The following is a 17,179-nucleotide window of genomic DNA, read 5'->3' as shown; positions in this document are numbered from 1 at the left end:
TTTCTAAGGTAAGTTACTGTTTTTCCATAACAAATCAAGCAAGTAGTGACAACAGCCATCTTTTCATGCCCATGAAGTACTTTGCTGCCAAAAAAACTGAAGAGTTGTCCTCCACTCCGTATTCATGGAGAGAGAGAACCTGCAGATAGAAAAACCTAGGAATTCATTTGAATTTCTTAGTAACTCAAGGTTCTGACGTAGCTCTTGCTGCAGCCTGCTGGAATTTTTGCCACCGTCATTCAGTCAGATCTGAATAAAAGCAAACAAATCTCACTTGGAAGGACTTATGATGACCTCCTCTACAGGTGAAGGCAAACATTTCTTCCCCTTTACTACTATACAGGCAGTACAACAAGACAGAATCAGCAAGTACTTTACAGGCAGGCAGGGGAAGCCCGTTCTCCGACGGGTCAAGCAGCGGGCATCGGACACGGGGCACAAACAGGCTGTGAAACCCGGGAAGGAACTCAGCATTCCCTGCCAAGAGAGAGGCGTTGCTGCACCTTTGACAAATCACAGTTTAAGTGCTCTGAAGGATTTCCTACAAATGTCCAGGAAGCACATCCACAGCCACATTCAAATACAGTCAAACCGTACAATGGGATGTGCTACCACCACTTTTCTTTGGTACGCTCTCTCAGGACACCATTCTGCCCCATTTTCCCTTCTGTTTCCTGTTTTATTACATCAAATGCTTTCAAGACTCTGGATTGCAGGAAAAGAAAGAGAAAGGAGAGAGGTGGGAGAAGAAAGGAGAGGAGAAAAAAAAAAAGCACATTCCTGGAACAAGTATTCCCTAAGCTAACTTAATTTAGCATTTTTATCCCCATGGCTCTATTTACTGATGTGCCACAGCTAGAGAAAATATATTTCCTGAGCAGTTTTTACTTCTGGAAGGAAAGTGACACCCACAATATCCCAAATAGACGGTTCTGACTGAGCTTCCTTCCTGCTTAACCTCCCAGCAGACAGACAGGGAACCCTAGAATTGTAATGATTTACCGTCTCATTCATCAAAAGACTCTGGCATCTTTTAATGAAAGGTAGAAACATTAAGAAAACAGTGATAACATCAGGCACTGGTTGTGTTGTTCCTGGCTCCAGAACTAAAGGGAAAATGCAGCTAAGATCGTCATAAAAAAGATTCCTAGCAGCAAGAAGTATTAGTAAAAGTTCCCCAGGGGAGCGGCTGAATGAAATATGAAGTTCATGAATTACATGCCCGAAGAATTAAAAGCCACACCAAACAGAGCTTTAGAAGTGATATCGCAGTGATAAGAGGACAGTTAGAAAAGTCAACAATTTTTCTCTCTAGTTCAGGCTCAGGTATCAATGACATCATATGCTCAATGGACATCAGACAGCCCATGCAAATAGCATTGGCTTCCTTACACCTTCCCCCAAGACTGAAGCAAACACAAGAGAGAATAGGACAGAGTGAAGGCTTGCACACAGAAGTTCTTCAGCATAACCAACAGAGCATTACCAATGCTGGTCTGCTGTGGGACCCTCCTCCTCCAAGTGGAAAGTGCCACTTGCCTCACAACCCAATGTCAGCACACGGAAACAGAACAACAATTTGCTCAGTCCGTGCACTAAGCGCCCCGTCAACCTTGCAGCAACGTGGAATACTCCGTGGAATAAATTGCTGTCAGTTATCAATAAAACCAGCTGTGAGTATTTGTAAGTGAGCACAAAGGCAAATACTGGATTCCTGGATTGAGCAATCAGTGAACCAGCAAACAACCTAACAGTAAGAAAAGCCGATTAAAAATAGCTACTAGAGTCTTCCTAATCACAGGCTACACACCCACTCCAAACTTCACTGTCCAGTTAAGCACAAAAGTCTGAACCGAAATAAAAAAGCTGACAAAAAGAGAAGCAAGTATGACAGCTAAGAGATGGGGAACTTGGCGATCCATTACTTTGCAATGGATTAAAATAGGAGGTGGCTTGATTAAAGGAAAAATCATGACATGTATTTTCAAGAAGTATCCTTAAAAGTGGAGAAAGCCTCGTCAGGTTCCAATTGATACAAACAAAAGAAACTGGGTTGAGAGATTTTCTCCTGGAATAGAAGCCTGTGCGAATTTTCAGAAAAGGGGTGGAAAGAAATCTCCACCCACATCTACCTTATTATGCCATATAACTAAGGCTAGGTCCCTCACACCATTCCCTGAGGCAGCTGTTACTAGCTGCCATCAGAAGAAAGGCTGCTATTCTAACAGATCTGCAGATCAGACCCTGTAGAGGAAAACTCGTTTCCTCTTGTTTAGAAAAATCACTGCTGAGATTTTTCAGATATGCATAACAGCACTGAGAACTCATTTTAAAACCCAAACTCAGGCAGACAAGTAATGACAGAAGCTTATGCTGCTATCCAATTGAATCAACTTGCAAGAGGCACTGGCACATCTTCTGTAAAGTGCAGAAGGATAAATGATCCCACCAGCAATGCCTGTTTCCTTGTCATCTCAACAGCAGCTAGCATCCTCAATGACAAAAAGATTCCCAGATTGAAACTCTAAAAATACATCTGCAGGGCTAAAGCAGGGTCGTTAAAGATCCTTCACTGAGGTATAGTATCACTGCTCTGCTGTAGGGAAGGTTTTTATACGGATGCAGCTAAACCACGACTCCAAGCATTTCACTTGCTGCTTCACATTTCTGTTGACATGTGTTAGATTTGGGGAACTTCCTTGGACACACTGTAAAGGAGACAGATTTTCAAAGGAAACAAAAGAACCAAAACTAAAGGCCTGTCTGCTTCCATCCAAGAATGACTAGCTCCTATTTGAAAACTATGCCATATTTACATTTTTATTACTTTCCTCGGAGCTACAGCGATGACAAATAAAACCTAGGAAATGTGATTTGATAAGAGTGTCCTGAAATGCCCAGCCTAAAACCAGCAAGACTTTCTGCTACAGTCCATTCTGCTGTCACATACACAGCAAGTATCACACATCCTTTTACAACCTCTTGCCTTATTTTGCAGATTTTTCAAGTGGTTCTGTAAATGACTCCACTCCATTTCTTTTCCTTAGAGTTTAGGACTTAAGAAAGGACATTTCATTTCAACACCAATCTGTTCAAGCAGTCAAAATACCATGCACACATTTTTAAAAAGATGAATTTTTATTTACTTATTTTATTTTTTATTTATCACTTCTGATGTTACAAGCAGCCTCCAGTCAATAAACTGAGCTGATGTCAGCTAGCGGTGCATTTCTTAGTAATAAAATCTGCTATGGAAAGGACAGCCCTTGTAAGCAATGAAGCTGGCTAGCTTCAGACTATTATTTTATATTAGAATCCCTGAATGCCTTCCAGACAAAGGCATTCAGAGCATATGAGTGCACTGACACAAGTCAGATGCAAGTGAGGGAAGCAGCCAGTTCTCATACCAAGACAAGAGATGTAGCTTTTATTTGGTCTTCAGAAATCTTGTAACATAGGAAGGCATTTAGCTATAAAACATTAATACAGGTTATGAAAAACTACCAAGAGGTAATAGAAGAGCTCAACACTTCTCCCAGGGCCATAAAAAGTCCCAAGCACAACCCCCTGCTTGGGTTAGTCTTCTCAGGAAGACCATTTGGCCAGAGAGTAAATTCAAGTTCACCATCCGCAGAGGCCACAGCTAATTGGAGAGCAGCAGGGGAAACTCCAGATGTGTACTTTCTCCTCCTGCCTCCCACTTTCCCAAGTGGAAGCTGCATCCAAGCTTTTCAAACACCAAAAATTAACAGTTCTGGCCTGCAGCCCACACATGGTTTCGCATCATCCAGCTTTTCAGAACTATTAAATGAGAGGACACAACATTATTATGAGAAAACAGTTTTAAAGCCAAAAAAAAATTGCCTGGTTTCTACTATAATCAATCCTCATTCACTATAAGATAATGTAAACTAGTCGGTTAGGAAAATGGACCAAGACCAAGATCCAAGAACCCTGCAGAGCAACCCTCAGACTCAAAAGTCTCACTCTCCAAAACTACAAGGCAAAGAAGAACCAGAAGGGAGCTTCATCCTTTCAAGGTGGACATAGCACAGTACCATACGCGCTACTGCACAAGCTGCTTTTCCGGTGAAACCCTGTGTTTCACACTTGGGTCTCCTCTGCAGACTTGTTTGCAATTTATGGGACTCAGCAGCACTCCTCCTTCTAAAACTGTCAATTTGTTGTCGTCTCATTAGTACTGACGAGAAGAGGCATTTTTCCTCACCCTGGTGGGTAGAGAGACACAGCCCAAATTAACTGCGCCAGATCACCCCATTACATGCAGATCACATGCTAGCACAGATACTGACCCAAACTTTCTAGCCATGAACCCATGATGCAGAAGCTCTGGCTATATGTCAGTGGCGAAAGGGAACGTGATTCCCCATACAAAAGCCTAACTGTACTATTAAGTAAGGGAAAAATCCACAGCGTAGTTTGGGGCGCAAGTAAGTAGTCTACCCAACGCAGACAGTTTAAGACCATTTACAAGGTCCAATTCCTTCTGTAGAACTGCAATAAGATTACTTCCTTTCTCCTACTCTGTACTCTTCTCTTTAGAGGGCTTTCAGGAGAGGCTCTGTCTCTTCCGTATATCCACACACCACCTAGCACAATGCAATCCCCATGCCACAGCAGGCCTCTTGGCCCAACAGATGTCAGGATATCAGCTCTGATGTGAACACAAGGAAAGGTAGCAAAACTGTGGTTCACCTTATAATGGGAAAGAAAAAGCACTTCTCAACAGTCCATGACTAGGGCTGCTGTCAGGACAGAGAGGCCATACACTTCACAAGACAGAAGATACACTTTCGGAGCTGAGAGTCACTTATGACTGATACTGACCACTGGGCCGTCATGATAAATGAGGTGAAAGTTTGATCACAGATTGCATGTTGACAGGTTTACCGATAATTTCACTGCTGAATGACTGATCTGCAGGGTCCATCCAGGAGAATGTTGATGTGTTCACAGTACCTCATAACACCTTATTCAAATTACACTTTTATTTGGCAACAGCTACTGAGCTCCCACAAGCCATCCATGGTCTCATCATGGTTAGTCTCTCCATGGAAATGGCAACATCAACAGGTCACTTCCTCTACGCTTCTCCAGTAATTACCTGCAGCAGGTAATTACTGTGCACGTAGATTTGTGGACCTCTGTTCAGCTGTGTTATTTGGCTGGCAAGAACCTTAAAACATGAACAGGAAAAATAAGCACATGGAGAAATGCTGTACAAAGTTTCTGTGAGAAATGGTAAGCAGATGGTCTGGAGTGCTGCAAGCTAAACTCTAATCATCATTTCATTGGGCAACCCGACATTTTACCTGGGAAAGGCAGGCTTCAAAAATCTCAAAGCTGTCATCACTTGTAATTCCTTTTAATAGCCAAGGCACAGAGAGCACAAACTTGAACACAGGAGAGGGGAAGAGAGAAACGCTGCTGCAACAATGCCACATTTCATTGTTGGCTTCAATTTTATTTTCAGATGTGGAATTACTCTGGATTCTGAGCCAGAGTAGCAGAAGTCAAAATCTAGCCCAGAGACCGAGCTGCTGAAAATAAGAGCACATTTTTCCTCTAGAGATCCTTCATCCATTAAAAGTTAGAGAAAGTTTTTGGAGAGCTCTAAATTTGCACATCATTATTAGCTATTTTTAAATCTGACAGTCAGAGTACCCCAACCTTCTTCAATTAGATTAAGGCACAGTGAACATTTCTTGCACACTGTAAAAGCTTCTGCTTGTAGCACCTAGTTGCATACAATGCTATTTTTCAGCCTTATACCTTAAATCTGTAAATCTTAAAACTCCAACTAACTTCATGAATAGTTTCTTCAGCAAACAACAACCAGGTTTGATGTCCATAAAAAAGTCATTCTAAATTATCCAAAAGCGATCAAGCAACCTACACTGTGACAGACAGGGACAAAGTGGTAAAACAAACTTCTTGAATAGACTCTCCAGGACATGCTTTATTTCCTGTAAACTCGATCTCACTCTCGCCCCATCTCAAATATACACAGTCCTTATGTATTTACATTGCAAATGTGACTGCGAGCATCATTACACTTTCTTTTGAAAAATGAGCATTAATCTCAAAACTGTATCAATAACATATGCCCATTTGATTACTTCCCAAACCATCCAAATAAATTAGGGTATTATTATTATTCATGCCTGTAGTTTATAAATATGAAGGTTAATAAAGCCATTCCTTTCCCTAGGAACCAGTCCAGATCGATCTATCTTTCTAGTTTATCTCCCGCAGCTGGGAGATTGTGAGAATCTACATTAAGAAATGGTGTCCCTATGATTAATAGCAGTCTTGCAGACCACAAACACACCCATTAGACTTCACGTTTATCTGATAAATACATTTCAGGGGAATAACTTTGGAGGACAGGGAAAGCGCATCACACATTTGTACAACTTAAAAGCCTACTTAGTTATTAAATCCACTAAGAACAAATCCCATCTGCTGCTGCTGCTGCTGCATGAAAGCACTTTTAAGAAGAGGTCCAGGTTCTCTGCCTAAAAAAACCACAAGCTAGAAGGGTAGCAAATGCAGAGAAAACCCAGAACTTCACCTGCCTGCACCAGCTGTGCACCACCCAGCCCAGTCTAGTGCCACAGCTCTGGATCACCAGCGGCAGATATCCAGGAGAAGCAACATCAGAGCAGACAGTGATGGAATGATCTCCCCAGACCCCCTTTTGTTTCTCCCAACCCCTACTGTTGTTTTAGACATTGCTGGACTGTTATGTCTGGCAATCTATTTTATGGAAGTGTAGATGTAATCTGTACTGATGTAAGTGTTTGAGTGCATTTCAGAAGACTGCTAAGTCCCAGACTGCCAAGTTTACCTGTAAGTATTTCTGGTGGCAGCAAGTTCTAAAAGTTGTGTTATGCCGAGAAAAAAAGTAGTGGATTTTAGCAGCCAGTTAATTCTTCCCTCCACCAGATATTATGAAAAGAGATAGACGGAGCATAGAATTTACCTCTATATTAGTTCTTATATATCTGAATAATTTCCCTTTGACATCCTTTTGTGCCAATCTCTGAGCTCACACTCAATGTGCAGAAGGCACCATCATTTTAAATGAGAGTCCTTTATCTCCAGAAGCTGTTTAAAAAAAACCTCTTTTTTCCCCCCCCAAAAGGGAAAACATATAATAGCTATGACTATACCAAGAAGAAAAGTCCTGTCACTTTGCACTCCTGAAGTCATCTTTCTGAACCAAAGGACTACAAGAATCCAGTAACTATCTCAAACCCTTTGGCAACACTTTGTAAAACAAGATGAAGCTGCGGTACACGGAAAGCAAGCTGTAAAACAAAATTCAGTCTAGATTTCCATTAAGCTGGATAACAGGAGATGGAACTTCACCCAGTAAAATTAAATTAAGATCACCTGCAGAGATCTGAGCAAACATTCATTAGATACACTTGCCTCCACAGCATCACTTGCTCTGCCATCCCATAAAAAGCAGGACAACAAGGATTTATGACTATCTGGTAGAGATTCTCACAAGAGACAATACAAGCCTGCAGAATAGATCAAAGCTGGGCCCTAAAATGTCTTGAGAAGTTCACTGTACTGCACAAGGCAGAACCTGCAACTGTATCTCCCAGACTCAAGAGTTAATACACATTATAAATGCAGGTACCTGCGGGTACAGAGAAGTGCCTGGAATAAACACTGAGATACCTAAGTTTTCTTCAAACTTGCTAGCTTGGATATGGGTAGTCCAGATGCAGGAACCCAAAGCATTCACCTTTATTAGTAGGGATTATAGAGATATAACAGATTACATGAGCAACAAACACACAAACACACACAAAACACCACTGTTCAGCATTCTGTAACAGGAAAAAAAAAATGCTAAAGGGGAGAGGCAACTGATCTGAAAAGAGATACTTTCTCATTGCACAAATTCATAGCCACTAAAGTAAGGACATGACTTTAGAAACCAAAATATATTGAACTCAAGCAACTATATCTTCCAGTCTGGAAGCAAGAGAGCCTGATCACGATGAATTACTTTCATAAATGCAAATCCTCCTGCTCTTCAATATCACTACTTCAGCATTTATTTTCATTACAGTAAATAACTGCGCCTACGGGATCATTTTACAATTCAAGTGTTTGCACAAACCTGTTGGCAAGTCGATGCGCACATTCCCCAAGAGATTCACCACCAAGACAGAGTTATTCATTCTCCAAGCTAATGATATGGATAGCCATCAATTCAGGCTCCCACATGAAACTGAATTTACATAGTTACATCCAGCCGTCACTCTGGAAACGACACTCCTGTTCAGAAGAGCTGAGGATTTACACCAAAGTCACACTAAAGGCCTTACTCTCGTTACAGAAGCATGAAATTAGAAGCTTAGATTTTACCTAGGCAAATCAGCCTTGCGGAACAGAAATAAAAAGACCAGTAATGAGAACTATATTGTTTATGACTGCAAAATTAGTCTAAAAACCTGGGCGTGTCTAAGGCAGGGTAGTTCAGCAGTATCGGTCACAGAGAGATGCTGATCTCTTACGCAAAGTTTAGGACTTTGCCTTATAAGGCTAGTTGACAACAGCCCATATCCATAAGGGCCAATCGTTCTACACATAGGCAACTAGCACTCGAAGGATCTACCTATTTGCACGGCCAAGAGGCAGCGTTCAGCTGCCAGGACAGAACAACTGTTTGCCATCTCCCCTAAAGAAGAGGTGAGAGATCAGAAACTGCATCTTGCAGCTCTAGATGAACATTTGTGCTCAGATGGCAACTGTTCCTCAGACCAGAGGCTGCTTACTTTAGCGTCGCAAGAACCTGATTCACACCAAGATCCTGCACTTCTGCGATGAACAACCCAGACAGGCTCAGTACAATATATAGGCCTCTGACTTTCCATGCAAAGTGACGAGAAAGCTAAGGCCTGAGGAAATAAGCCCGTAGCTCTGATCATACTTGAGCCAAAACGGCAGACAGCAGTGAATTTCCAGCACCTATTTATAAAGCCATACAACACTGGGATTTCAGCTCTGCTCTCTACCAGCACAATCAACCTCAGAACCAAAGAGCTGGAAGTACTTTATTGCCGCGATCACTTCTTCACCTATAAACTGGTCTGTAATCCATGTTTTTTCTCCTGTTTACCACTACATTTTGACCGTGGTGTTGCTCTATTTTATTAGTCCATGAAAACTCAAGGACTAATTTTGCATAGAACTGTTGGATGAAGGCACCTTCCTCCCCTGGTCCCAAATCATCTCACAGGGCACGCTGCCACAGAAAATGTGGTTCCCTTTTTGCCAGTGACCTCTAGTGGTGAATGCACACCAGAGTGGAGAAAAGGAACACCACACAGCAGACAGCATTATACAAGCAAGGTTTCTATGTCCAAATGAAAGCCAGACAGTCCATCCATCCTTCTCTTGCAAACTATAGCAGGAAAGTCAATACCATGCTCAGGGATGGGAGCTCCCATACAGTGATCTGACACTCACCCCCTAAGTTAATGGAAGAGGGCTACTCTCCTAGTGTCAGTTCTTGTTACAAGCAGCAGAAAATGGTTTACCTCCTTCCCACTCCTTAGGGTAAAAGATAGAGATCCCCACATTCCTCTCGTAAGCTCATTCTCTCCTAAACATTCAGCTTTCTGTAATCCAAGGCCTGGCTTTGCTACAGCCCAGCCTTGTAACCTTGGCTCAGACTCCTGAGAAAGCGGTTAAGTTTTGAGAAAGAGCTGTAGAACTCCATATAGTAGAGCCGTGCAAGATAAGGCAGGTGTGATTACAGAGGTAGGTTTGTTGAGACAGTAGCTCAAGGGCTCAAGTGGAAAAACACTAGAGTGAAAAGATTACTAAGGGGGGAAAACAGAGTCAGCAGATGGCAACTCAGTACATCAAGGGTCTATTCTGGGGCAAAAGAGAGGCCAACCCTTCCCCCTCCTGACTGACAACTGCCCAGTCAGCAAAGTCAGGGTGGTGAGCATACTAGTGCTTAGCCCAGTAACTCATTAATCCTCACTAATTTTTTGCGCATGCTAACCCAAAAAAAAAAAGAGCTGTCCTGCTTGCAGACACTTTGAACACAGCAAAAAGAACCTGAACAGAATGACACAGAAAGCGATGGTAACACCCTGAAACAAAGGAGGGATTAGAGCCTTCTTTGACAGGCTTGAATGTCAGATCAAGCTCACTGGCTTTCTCTGTGGGCACAGCACTGATTTGAGTGCAGTAGTAGCAAACAAGGTGCAGAAAACACTGCAGAACTCTATGCAGCAGCCCCAGTTGCAGCCCTGCTCCCCTGTCAGGGCATAAGAGTACAATACATGCCTGCACTTCACCTGATCCACCCACTGCCAGATATAGTAACAGGATCTGTGTTTGGACACTGGACTGTGAATCACAGCAGCTGAGATGCAGACAAGGACTTGTGCTGTTAACTGTGGAAGTAATTTCTCAGACTGAAAATAATGAGTTGTCATTGCAACATTCACTCAACAAACAAGTCAAAGTCCCAGTTAAGCAATACCTATGTCCCATCCACCTCCAAATAAGTCCTTTTTTTGATCAGGACCTCAAATACCTCATGCTTTCCTCTCACTCTAGTAGACTCTGTAGGTCACAATCCAGCAGTAATATTTTCATCAAATCAATTGATCAGTGACAAAGATATGGTTGTTCTACATTTGCTGCAATACCAGTACCTTGGCTTTCTTCATGTGGCTCATGATTTTGCCCAGATCTTCAACATCTATGACAGAATTTGTGCCTCCAGCTTCCTCAGCATTAGATTCTTCCTCACTGGTGGTTTCAAAGAACTCCTCTGCCTGTGTAGGAGATTAGAGGAAAAAAAGGAATATATCTGCTGTGTTAAACATAAAACCATCACCTATTGCTAGTCTTGGAAATCAGCTCTTTAACATTCAGCAGACTTCCGAAAAACAAGGAACGGGCTAGCACTAACCCATATATGAGATGCATCCACATACTGGTAGAGTGTATTTTTAAGAGCTCAATAGTACACAAACCACCTGAAACTGAAAGTCCAGAAATCCTGCCTCCAGGTTCATATTGTTCTGTTTTCCTCAACCATCTACCTGATCACCTAACGAGAAGTGTTACAGAGCTGTCTAACTCCCACTGTATACTAGGAAGTTATGGAATCCTAAGCCCCCTTTAACTCACTGGAGTATCCCTCCCTGAATGAGTAGGAAGAAACATAACTGCTTTCCAAGTCAAACTCTTCATGGAACAGAAACGTCGTCTCCCTTTCTGTACACAGCCAAGGCACAGCATGACAGTACTGATGTAACAGCAAGATGTATTCCTCTTGTTCCTGTAGCAGCCGCACTTTCAAGCGCACTCAACCAAAGAGCCACTATTTTCTGTAAAATTCTACATGGCAACAGCAGCCATTTCCAATCCACAGCAAATAGCTTGCGGGGAGAATTAAAATGTCAAAGCAGCTCTAGGACTCACACTGCAAAGAGAGATGATTCCTTATTCAAAACTCACAATTAACACATGCACTCCAGAAGAGACATAAGTGATTAGAGCAGACTGGTTCAGAGGAGATACAGGACTTGCTCAGATAACACTCCTCAAACCGCCTTCAGAAAAAAAGTCAGGATGCAGGCAAAGCATCCAAGCAGCTAGTTGAAATGAGAGCAGGTTAACCACTCAGAGGGAACTAAAGGCTTCACTCTGGCAGTGGGGATAAGCGAAGACTCCGATAAGAGTCCAGACTGGCTCCCCCGACTATCAATTGTAACATACACCTCCTCCCACACAACAGGAAGGCTCCCTCGTCACATAGATGCAGTTCAGTCTAGGTCCACCACTAGTTTTTTGGCCCTTCTTTTTGGACGACTTATTCAAGCAGTCGTCGTCTGCTACAAGATCTCACCTCTCTCCCCTTACTCTCCCACAAAGAAGTGTGAAGATCCCACAGTGTCCTTCTGAACTGCAGAAGGACAGAAGTCAAATAGCACTCCAAGGAGCACTGAACCAGCCCTGATCAAAACGTTCCTCTTACAGAAACAAGGTCTCATGGATTTTGTCTCTACCTCAGTATTCTCATACTCTGATGCCCCATGTTCATGATCTGAGCTCTCCTTGCTCTGCTTCCCCTGGGATTTGCACTTCCCTTTCTTGCACTTCCCACTGCACGGCTTCTTCTCGCCTTTGCACAGTGCCTGGAGCCGACTGAGGAACTTTGTTTTCCAGGCTTCAAAGTCAGCCTCCATGCTGCCATGCTTGCTCTGGGCCACATTGCAGTCCCCCTCTGCACGAGTCATGATACGGCTGGCACTGAGCATCCATAGCCACCTGTCAATATTTCTTCCAACCTAAGAAGGAATAGGAATGGAAGTTAAAGAGAAATTAAATGAAGCCTAAGCTAAATAATTCAGGTGATTAGGAGAGCAAGGGCCAAGTCTGGAAATAGAGCAGGTGAGCTGCGCAGGCAACAGGACTGTAAGACAGGACTTTTGGACTCCCTCTCGCCTGCTGATTCAGAGCACGGTCACAAGACAGCCTCTGAACTCCACCACACATCCTCACGTTCTCATCCGAGAAATACCTCTCCTGTCACGGTGATGTGACAGTCACCACCGTGTCACGGTGAGGTGAGCTCTAGCAACTAGCTTCTTTTTGCAGTGCTCATTGGTCAAAATGTCCACGCACATAACATATTTCACGTGGCCCCAGCTGAACAAACATAATCTGATGACATATCATGCCATTTTTCTCCTTCCACATTAGATGATCCTAATCATTAGGCTAAGACACTTCAAGAGTTTTCTTTCTTGAAGTCAAAATAAGACTCTCAGAATCCAGGAAAGTACATGAAATGCTGAGAAAGAAGTGCTCTGAACTAAAAGGCAGCAAGTCAAAGGTTTCACAGTACAACATCTTCATGCACTGACAGAAGGCTTTCAAAGCTTGGAAATTAATACGGAGAAGTTCACCAAAGGTATTCTCATAGTCACTACTAAAACCCCCCAGATTAATGCTGTGTTTATGGGACTCCTCTCTTTCCAATTTAGAATGCCAACACACCTGCTTCAAAGCTGTATTGCCTGTAGCCCAAACCCAATTCCTATTAAAGTCCACACCAAGGCTACAGTAGGAGCTGAATTCTCAGATCTTAAATTTCGCACCAATTAACGTGCCAAAGCGTTTTCTCAAAACAGTAGTCGTAGTAGTAGTATGAATCCACTTAACCTTAAAAATCTACCAGTACTGCTCAATTTGTAGAATTTAAGAAAGCTGGGCCATTCAGAAGAGCAAAAAATAAAGAACAGTACATGGGAGAAACTTACCGTGTTGTAGTGATCAACATAAACTGAATTTCCCAAGCCAAACACAGCATATCTCAGGCCTTTCAGATACATTTTGCCAAACCGGAAGTCATTCACAGTCTCTTCTAACCATTTGCAGAACCACGCTGCATTCTCAGTTGGTTGTCCATCTGTGTATGTAGCTACCAAGAACACACAAACGTTCCTGCTGGAAGTCTAATAACAATAAAGGGAATAGAAAAGAACACTGCATTTTACAGAATGCTTTACATCAGGAAGAGGACACATGGACAGTCAAAACAAATCAAAAGATATGATTGTTGCTAAATGGGTTCGGAACCTTTGACAAGGATGGTGTGGGTCATAATCCCAGTGGTGGTGAACGGCTATCCTCCCTTCAAAGCCATTATAATTTGGCCAAGGGGGATTCAAGCTATATTCCTCTGACAAGTGGAGGCAAGATGGTAAAACAGAACTGGACACCCACCTTCCCTACGTCAGTGAATACTTTCTTGAGCAATGCCTGCAGTGATAAAGTCTTTGGTAGCTTGAAAAAGCAACTATCAATATTAACAGAAGAGAGAGAACAAGAACAAAAAAAAAAAAAAAAAAAAAGGTTGATCAAGGATTACTAAATATAAACACACCTCCTGGGAAGCTGCTAACTTATAAATTGTTGAAGGCTGTAGAACTATCACTATATACTTGATCTATTTTTGAACTCTTCCCTAGGGGCATACTGTCAAGAGATTGGAGGACTTGGTGCGGCCATTCTCAAGCAACTCAGACATGAGATAAATAACTAGTTCATACAAATCAGTGTCAGGATCATAGATTCTACATAATCCTTTTCTAGTAATTTTCAGAAACCAGGTATTTTCTGCTGAGGGTTGACAGGCTATACTTGCCTACACAGAAGAGAAGCAACTTCGGGGATTTCCAGGATAATAAAGGAGGCATATAGGAAAAAGAGGAAAAGACCTTTCGCAGTCCCAAGAAAAGTCTGTATTTATTATTCATATTTATAGGGCACCTACCTCCTCTACTAAATTATCATCTGGATCATAGTCTCCCATATTAATGACTTCTGCAGGTAAATTAAGGGAAATAACTGCTTCAGCCAGACCTTTGGCAAATCTCTGAAGAGAGAAATGTAGAAAGTTATTAATGACTTCAACCTAACTGCACTAAGGGTCAGACAAGTTCTGTTATGCCCACCAGCCACAGGAAGTCTCACAGCATGGGAAAAAAACAATGATACATGAGAACTGGACACTGCACGTACAATTCTTCACTTTTTTTCCCTGTCAGTGTATTTTATTCAATAAAAAAAAAGACAGTTACATAAATTTAATGCCCAATTACATGCACACACAAATCAAATTTCTTTTTGATAACAAAGCACCTAAAACAACAGCCCTTCTCTCTATAAGGAAAAAAGACCTGCTAGCAGATTAAGACTATGTGCAACAGCACATTTTAAACTTCATAACCCATGTCTCTAATGCATTCCCCACCTAAATGAAAAAAGGGGAAATACTGTTACTTTTACGTATGTTTCACTTGTAACCTTTCATGTTGGGCAACAACTTCTGATGAGCTAGCGAACTTTCCAATGAACTTTCAGATTTTTACACAGTACAGTGTTTTTAAGGCAAGTAATGTATTTGAATCTAAACAGTATTGAGTTAACTTTATGCATATGAACAAAAATAACCTGTACCTTTGCTGTGCCAGTCTGAGACCCATAGAAAATCTTTACCCCAGCAACATAGATTTCCTCTGCCTTCAGGGTGGCATATCCATTTACTAGTTTGCCCTCTGTTACTTCAGCAGAAGCTGGATTCCCATTGAATTTTTCAACCTGTAAAACAACCGCAGTGTTGAAGACGTCACCTGAAGAACCACCTGAGTTTTCTTCTCCCATCACAAGCGTTTCATTCACATGCATGAGGAATTTTTACCATCCTGACTAGGCTAATCACACTCCCATCTCAAAACCCTTTTAGACTTGTCATGAACTTCACCGGAAACATGAACCTGAAAACACTGGGCAGAAGCAGTTATTTACTTGAAGAAGTGGCAGAGCAATCTAGACTGACACATACCCCTCGTAACACAGTGAGAAGCTTTCAACTGAGATCTGTTCCAACATCAGAGTAACAAGGATATTTAGTCATCCACACTCATGATACAATCCAGATGGAGGATTATGACTGTCAAGTGAACTAAGCTACATTTGGGATTTGCATAGCCTAGATGGCCGGCGAAGTACCACATTTCATTGCACCAATGGGTATCTTCACATAGCAACTACTCACTTCTGCACATGGATTTTGGGGGTCTTTTCAGACAAAAGGCCTTAAATGTTCAGTTACCTTCTTTCTGGTTTTGCTGGTGAAGAATTGAATGCAGATCCAAATACTGATCCCCAAAGTAACAGAGGAATAGATGTAAAATCGGTGTAGCCACAAGGACATCAGACAAGCGTAGAAAAAGTTCAATGTATCCATTGAGACATCTAAAACTGGAACAAATCACAGATTTATCAGAAGTGGATTCCTTCAAGATCAATTTAAGATGAGCATTAAAAAAAAAAAAAATACAGTACCCACAGTCTAATAACATTAACTATTTTCAGGCTTTGCAGAAAACATCCTCCAAAAGCAAAACGGCTTTGGCTCAGGACAAGATATCACCATTGAAACAAACACCCTTCTGCTACTCACAAGCACATCCACGCTAACTTTGTAGACTCTCATACAACACTAGGTTTTATCACATAGGGCAGGTTCTGTCATAAGCAAAGGCAGAAAATACTTGTGCCGTACTACTATCTGAAAGTAAGAAGTCCTCACAAAACATCCCTTTGTATGAATGGTCTTAGCCTTGCACAGATCCCACATGTCAGAACTGCAGAGCAACACATTAATTTCAAGGGGGAAATTAATCACCTGCTCGGAGCACAGGACAGAGGCCTTGCTCGTAAGCATTAACAACCACTCTCGTTACAACACTCATTTTGATACACAGACTTTCAAGGCCAGGCTGAAATCTGGATTCAGTTGAAAGCAATTTTTCAGCATTATTTTAGGTGAGGGAGGTTTCTACTCAGAACAAGATTGTTGTCTTCAACCGACTGCAAAATCCAAAGCACGTGATGTCGTATCCAGGAGCGCTGCCTGCGTGGTCTCTGCGACTGCTGATCTCACACAAAACACTCGAGTGCTTAAATAAGAGCCATCGCTCTTATTATTATAAGAGCATCGCTCTTATGCTGAGCGAGCAGCACAGACCCTGCCGCTCTCTGCCGTCCTCCTAGACGGCAGCTTTGCGAGCATCAGGCAGGAGCACGGAAACCGAGGGTTTCCGAGAAGCTCCAAAACACCACCTGAACTTTGTCTGTCACCTCGCTTTTCCCCACCGCCAGCTTACGGGACCCCACCAAAAGCTTCTTCTCCTCTCAGCCCCCCACCAATGGCAGCGACCCCCGGAAGAAAAGGGGTGGTGGGATCCCAGTCTCACTAGGCGGCGGGGCCTAACCCGGCCCCCCCAGCCCCGCTCTCCCTGAGCGAGGGCGACGGGGACACCCCGGAACTGCCTCCCACGCCCCCGCCACTGCCCCCCCCGGCCCCCCCCGGCCCCGACAGCCCGAGCCCAGCCCTAGCAGCGACCTCCCCGCCGCACTCACCGGCGGGCCCAGCCCCGCGCCTCAGGCCCGGGCGGGGCCGCCACGCGCCGCCTCCGCTTCCGGCCTCGCCGCCACCGCCGCACCCGGGCAGGGGACGCACGGCGGGACGCGGCCCCCGTCCGTGCAGGCGCCGTTCCCCCCGCCCCGGACGCAGTTTTTCACCGCTGTT

The 17,179-nt window shown here is 43.1% G+C and overlaps 1 protein-coding gene across 3 annotated transcripts in view; it reads right to left on the bottom strand.

Moving 5' to 3' along the window:
* LOC104146214 (S-adenosyl-L-methionine-dependent tRNA 4-demethylwyosine synthase TYW1) overlaps nt 1-17,144 on the bottom strand; it is a 115,969-nt gene extending 98,825 nt beyond the window's left edge. The window contains exons 1-7 of one of the 3 annotated variants that reach the window (XM_068910637.1): nt 17,011-17,144; nt 15,698-15,846; nt 15,043-15,183; nt 14,357-14,458; nt 13,341-13,535; nt 12,084-12,365; nt 10,722-10,844 (exon numbers count right to left, since the gene is read on the bottom strand). In XM_068910637.1, coding sequence (XP_068766738.1) covers nt 10,722-10,844; nt 12,084-12,365; nt 13,341-13,535; nt 14,357-14,458; nt 15,043-15,183; nt 15,698-15,832 — 978 coding nt within the window. In that variant the 5' untranslated portion in view covers nt 15,833-15,846; nt 17,011-17,144. Of the gene's footprint in view, nt 1-10,721; nt 10,845-12,083; nt 12,366-13,340; nt 13,536-14,356; nt 14,459-15,042; nt 15,184-15,697; nt 15,847-16,273; nt 16,913-17,010 lie in introns of those variants that run through there. The other 2 variants (XM_068910638.1, XM_009678159.2) reach the window with 2 other exon arrangements.
* Between the last annotated feature and the right edge of the window lie 35 nt (nt 17,145-17,179).

The sequence above is a fragment of the Struthio camelus genome, chromosome 16 (assembly GCF_040807025.1).
Source record: "Struthio camelus isolate bStrCam1 chromosome 16, bStrCam1.hap1, whole genome shotgun sequence".
Taxonomy (NCBI): domain Eukaryota; kingdom Metazoa; phylum Chordata; class Aves; order Struthioniformes; family Struthionidae; genus Struthio; species Struthio camelus.
This window is presented reverse-complemented; position numbering and strand designations above follow the sequence as displayed.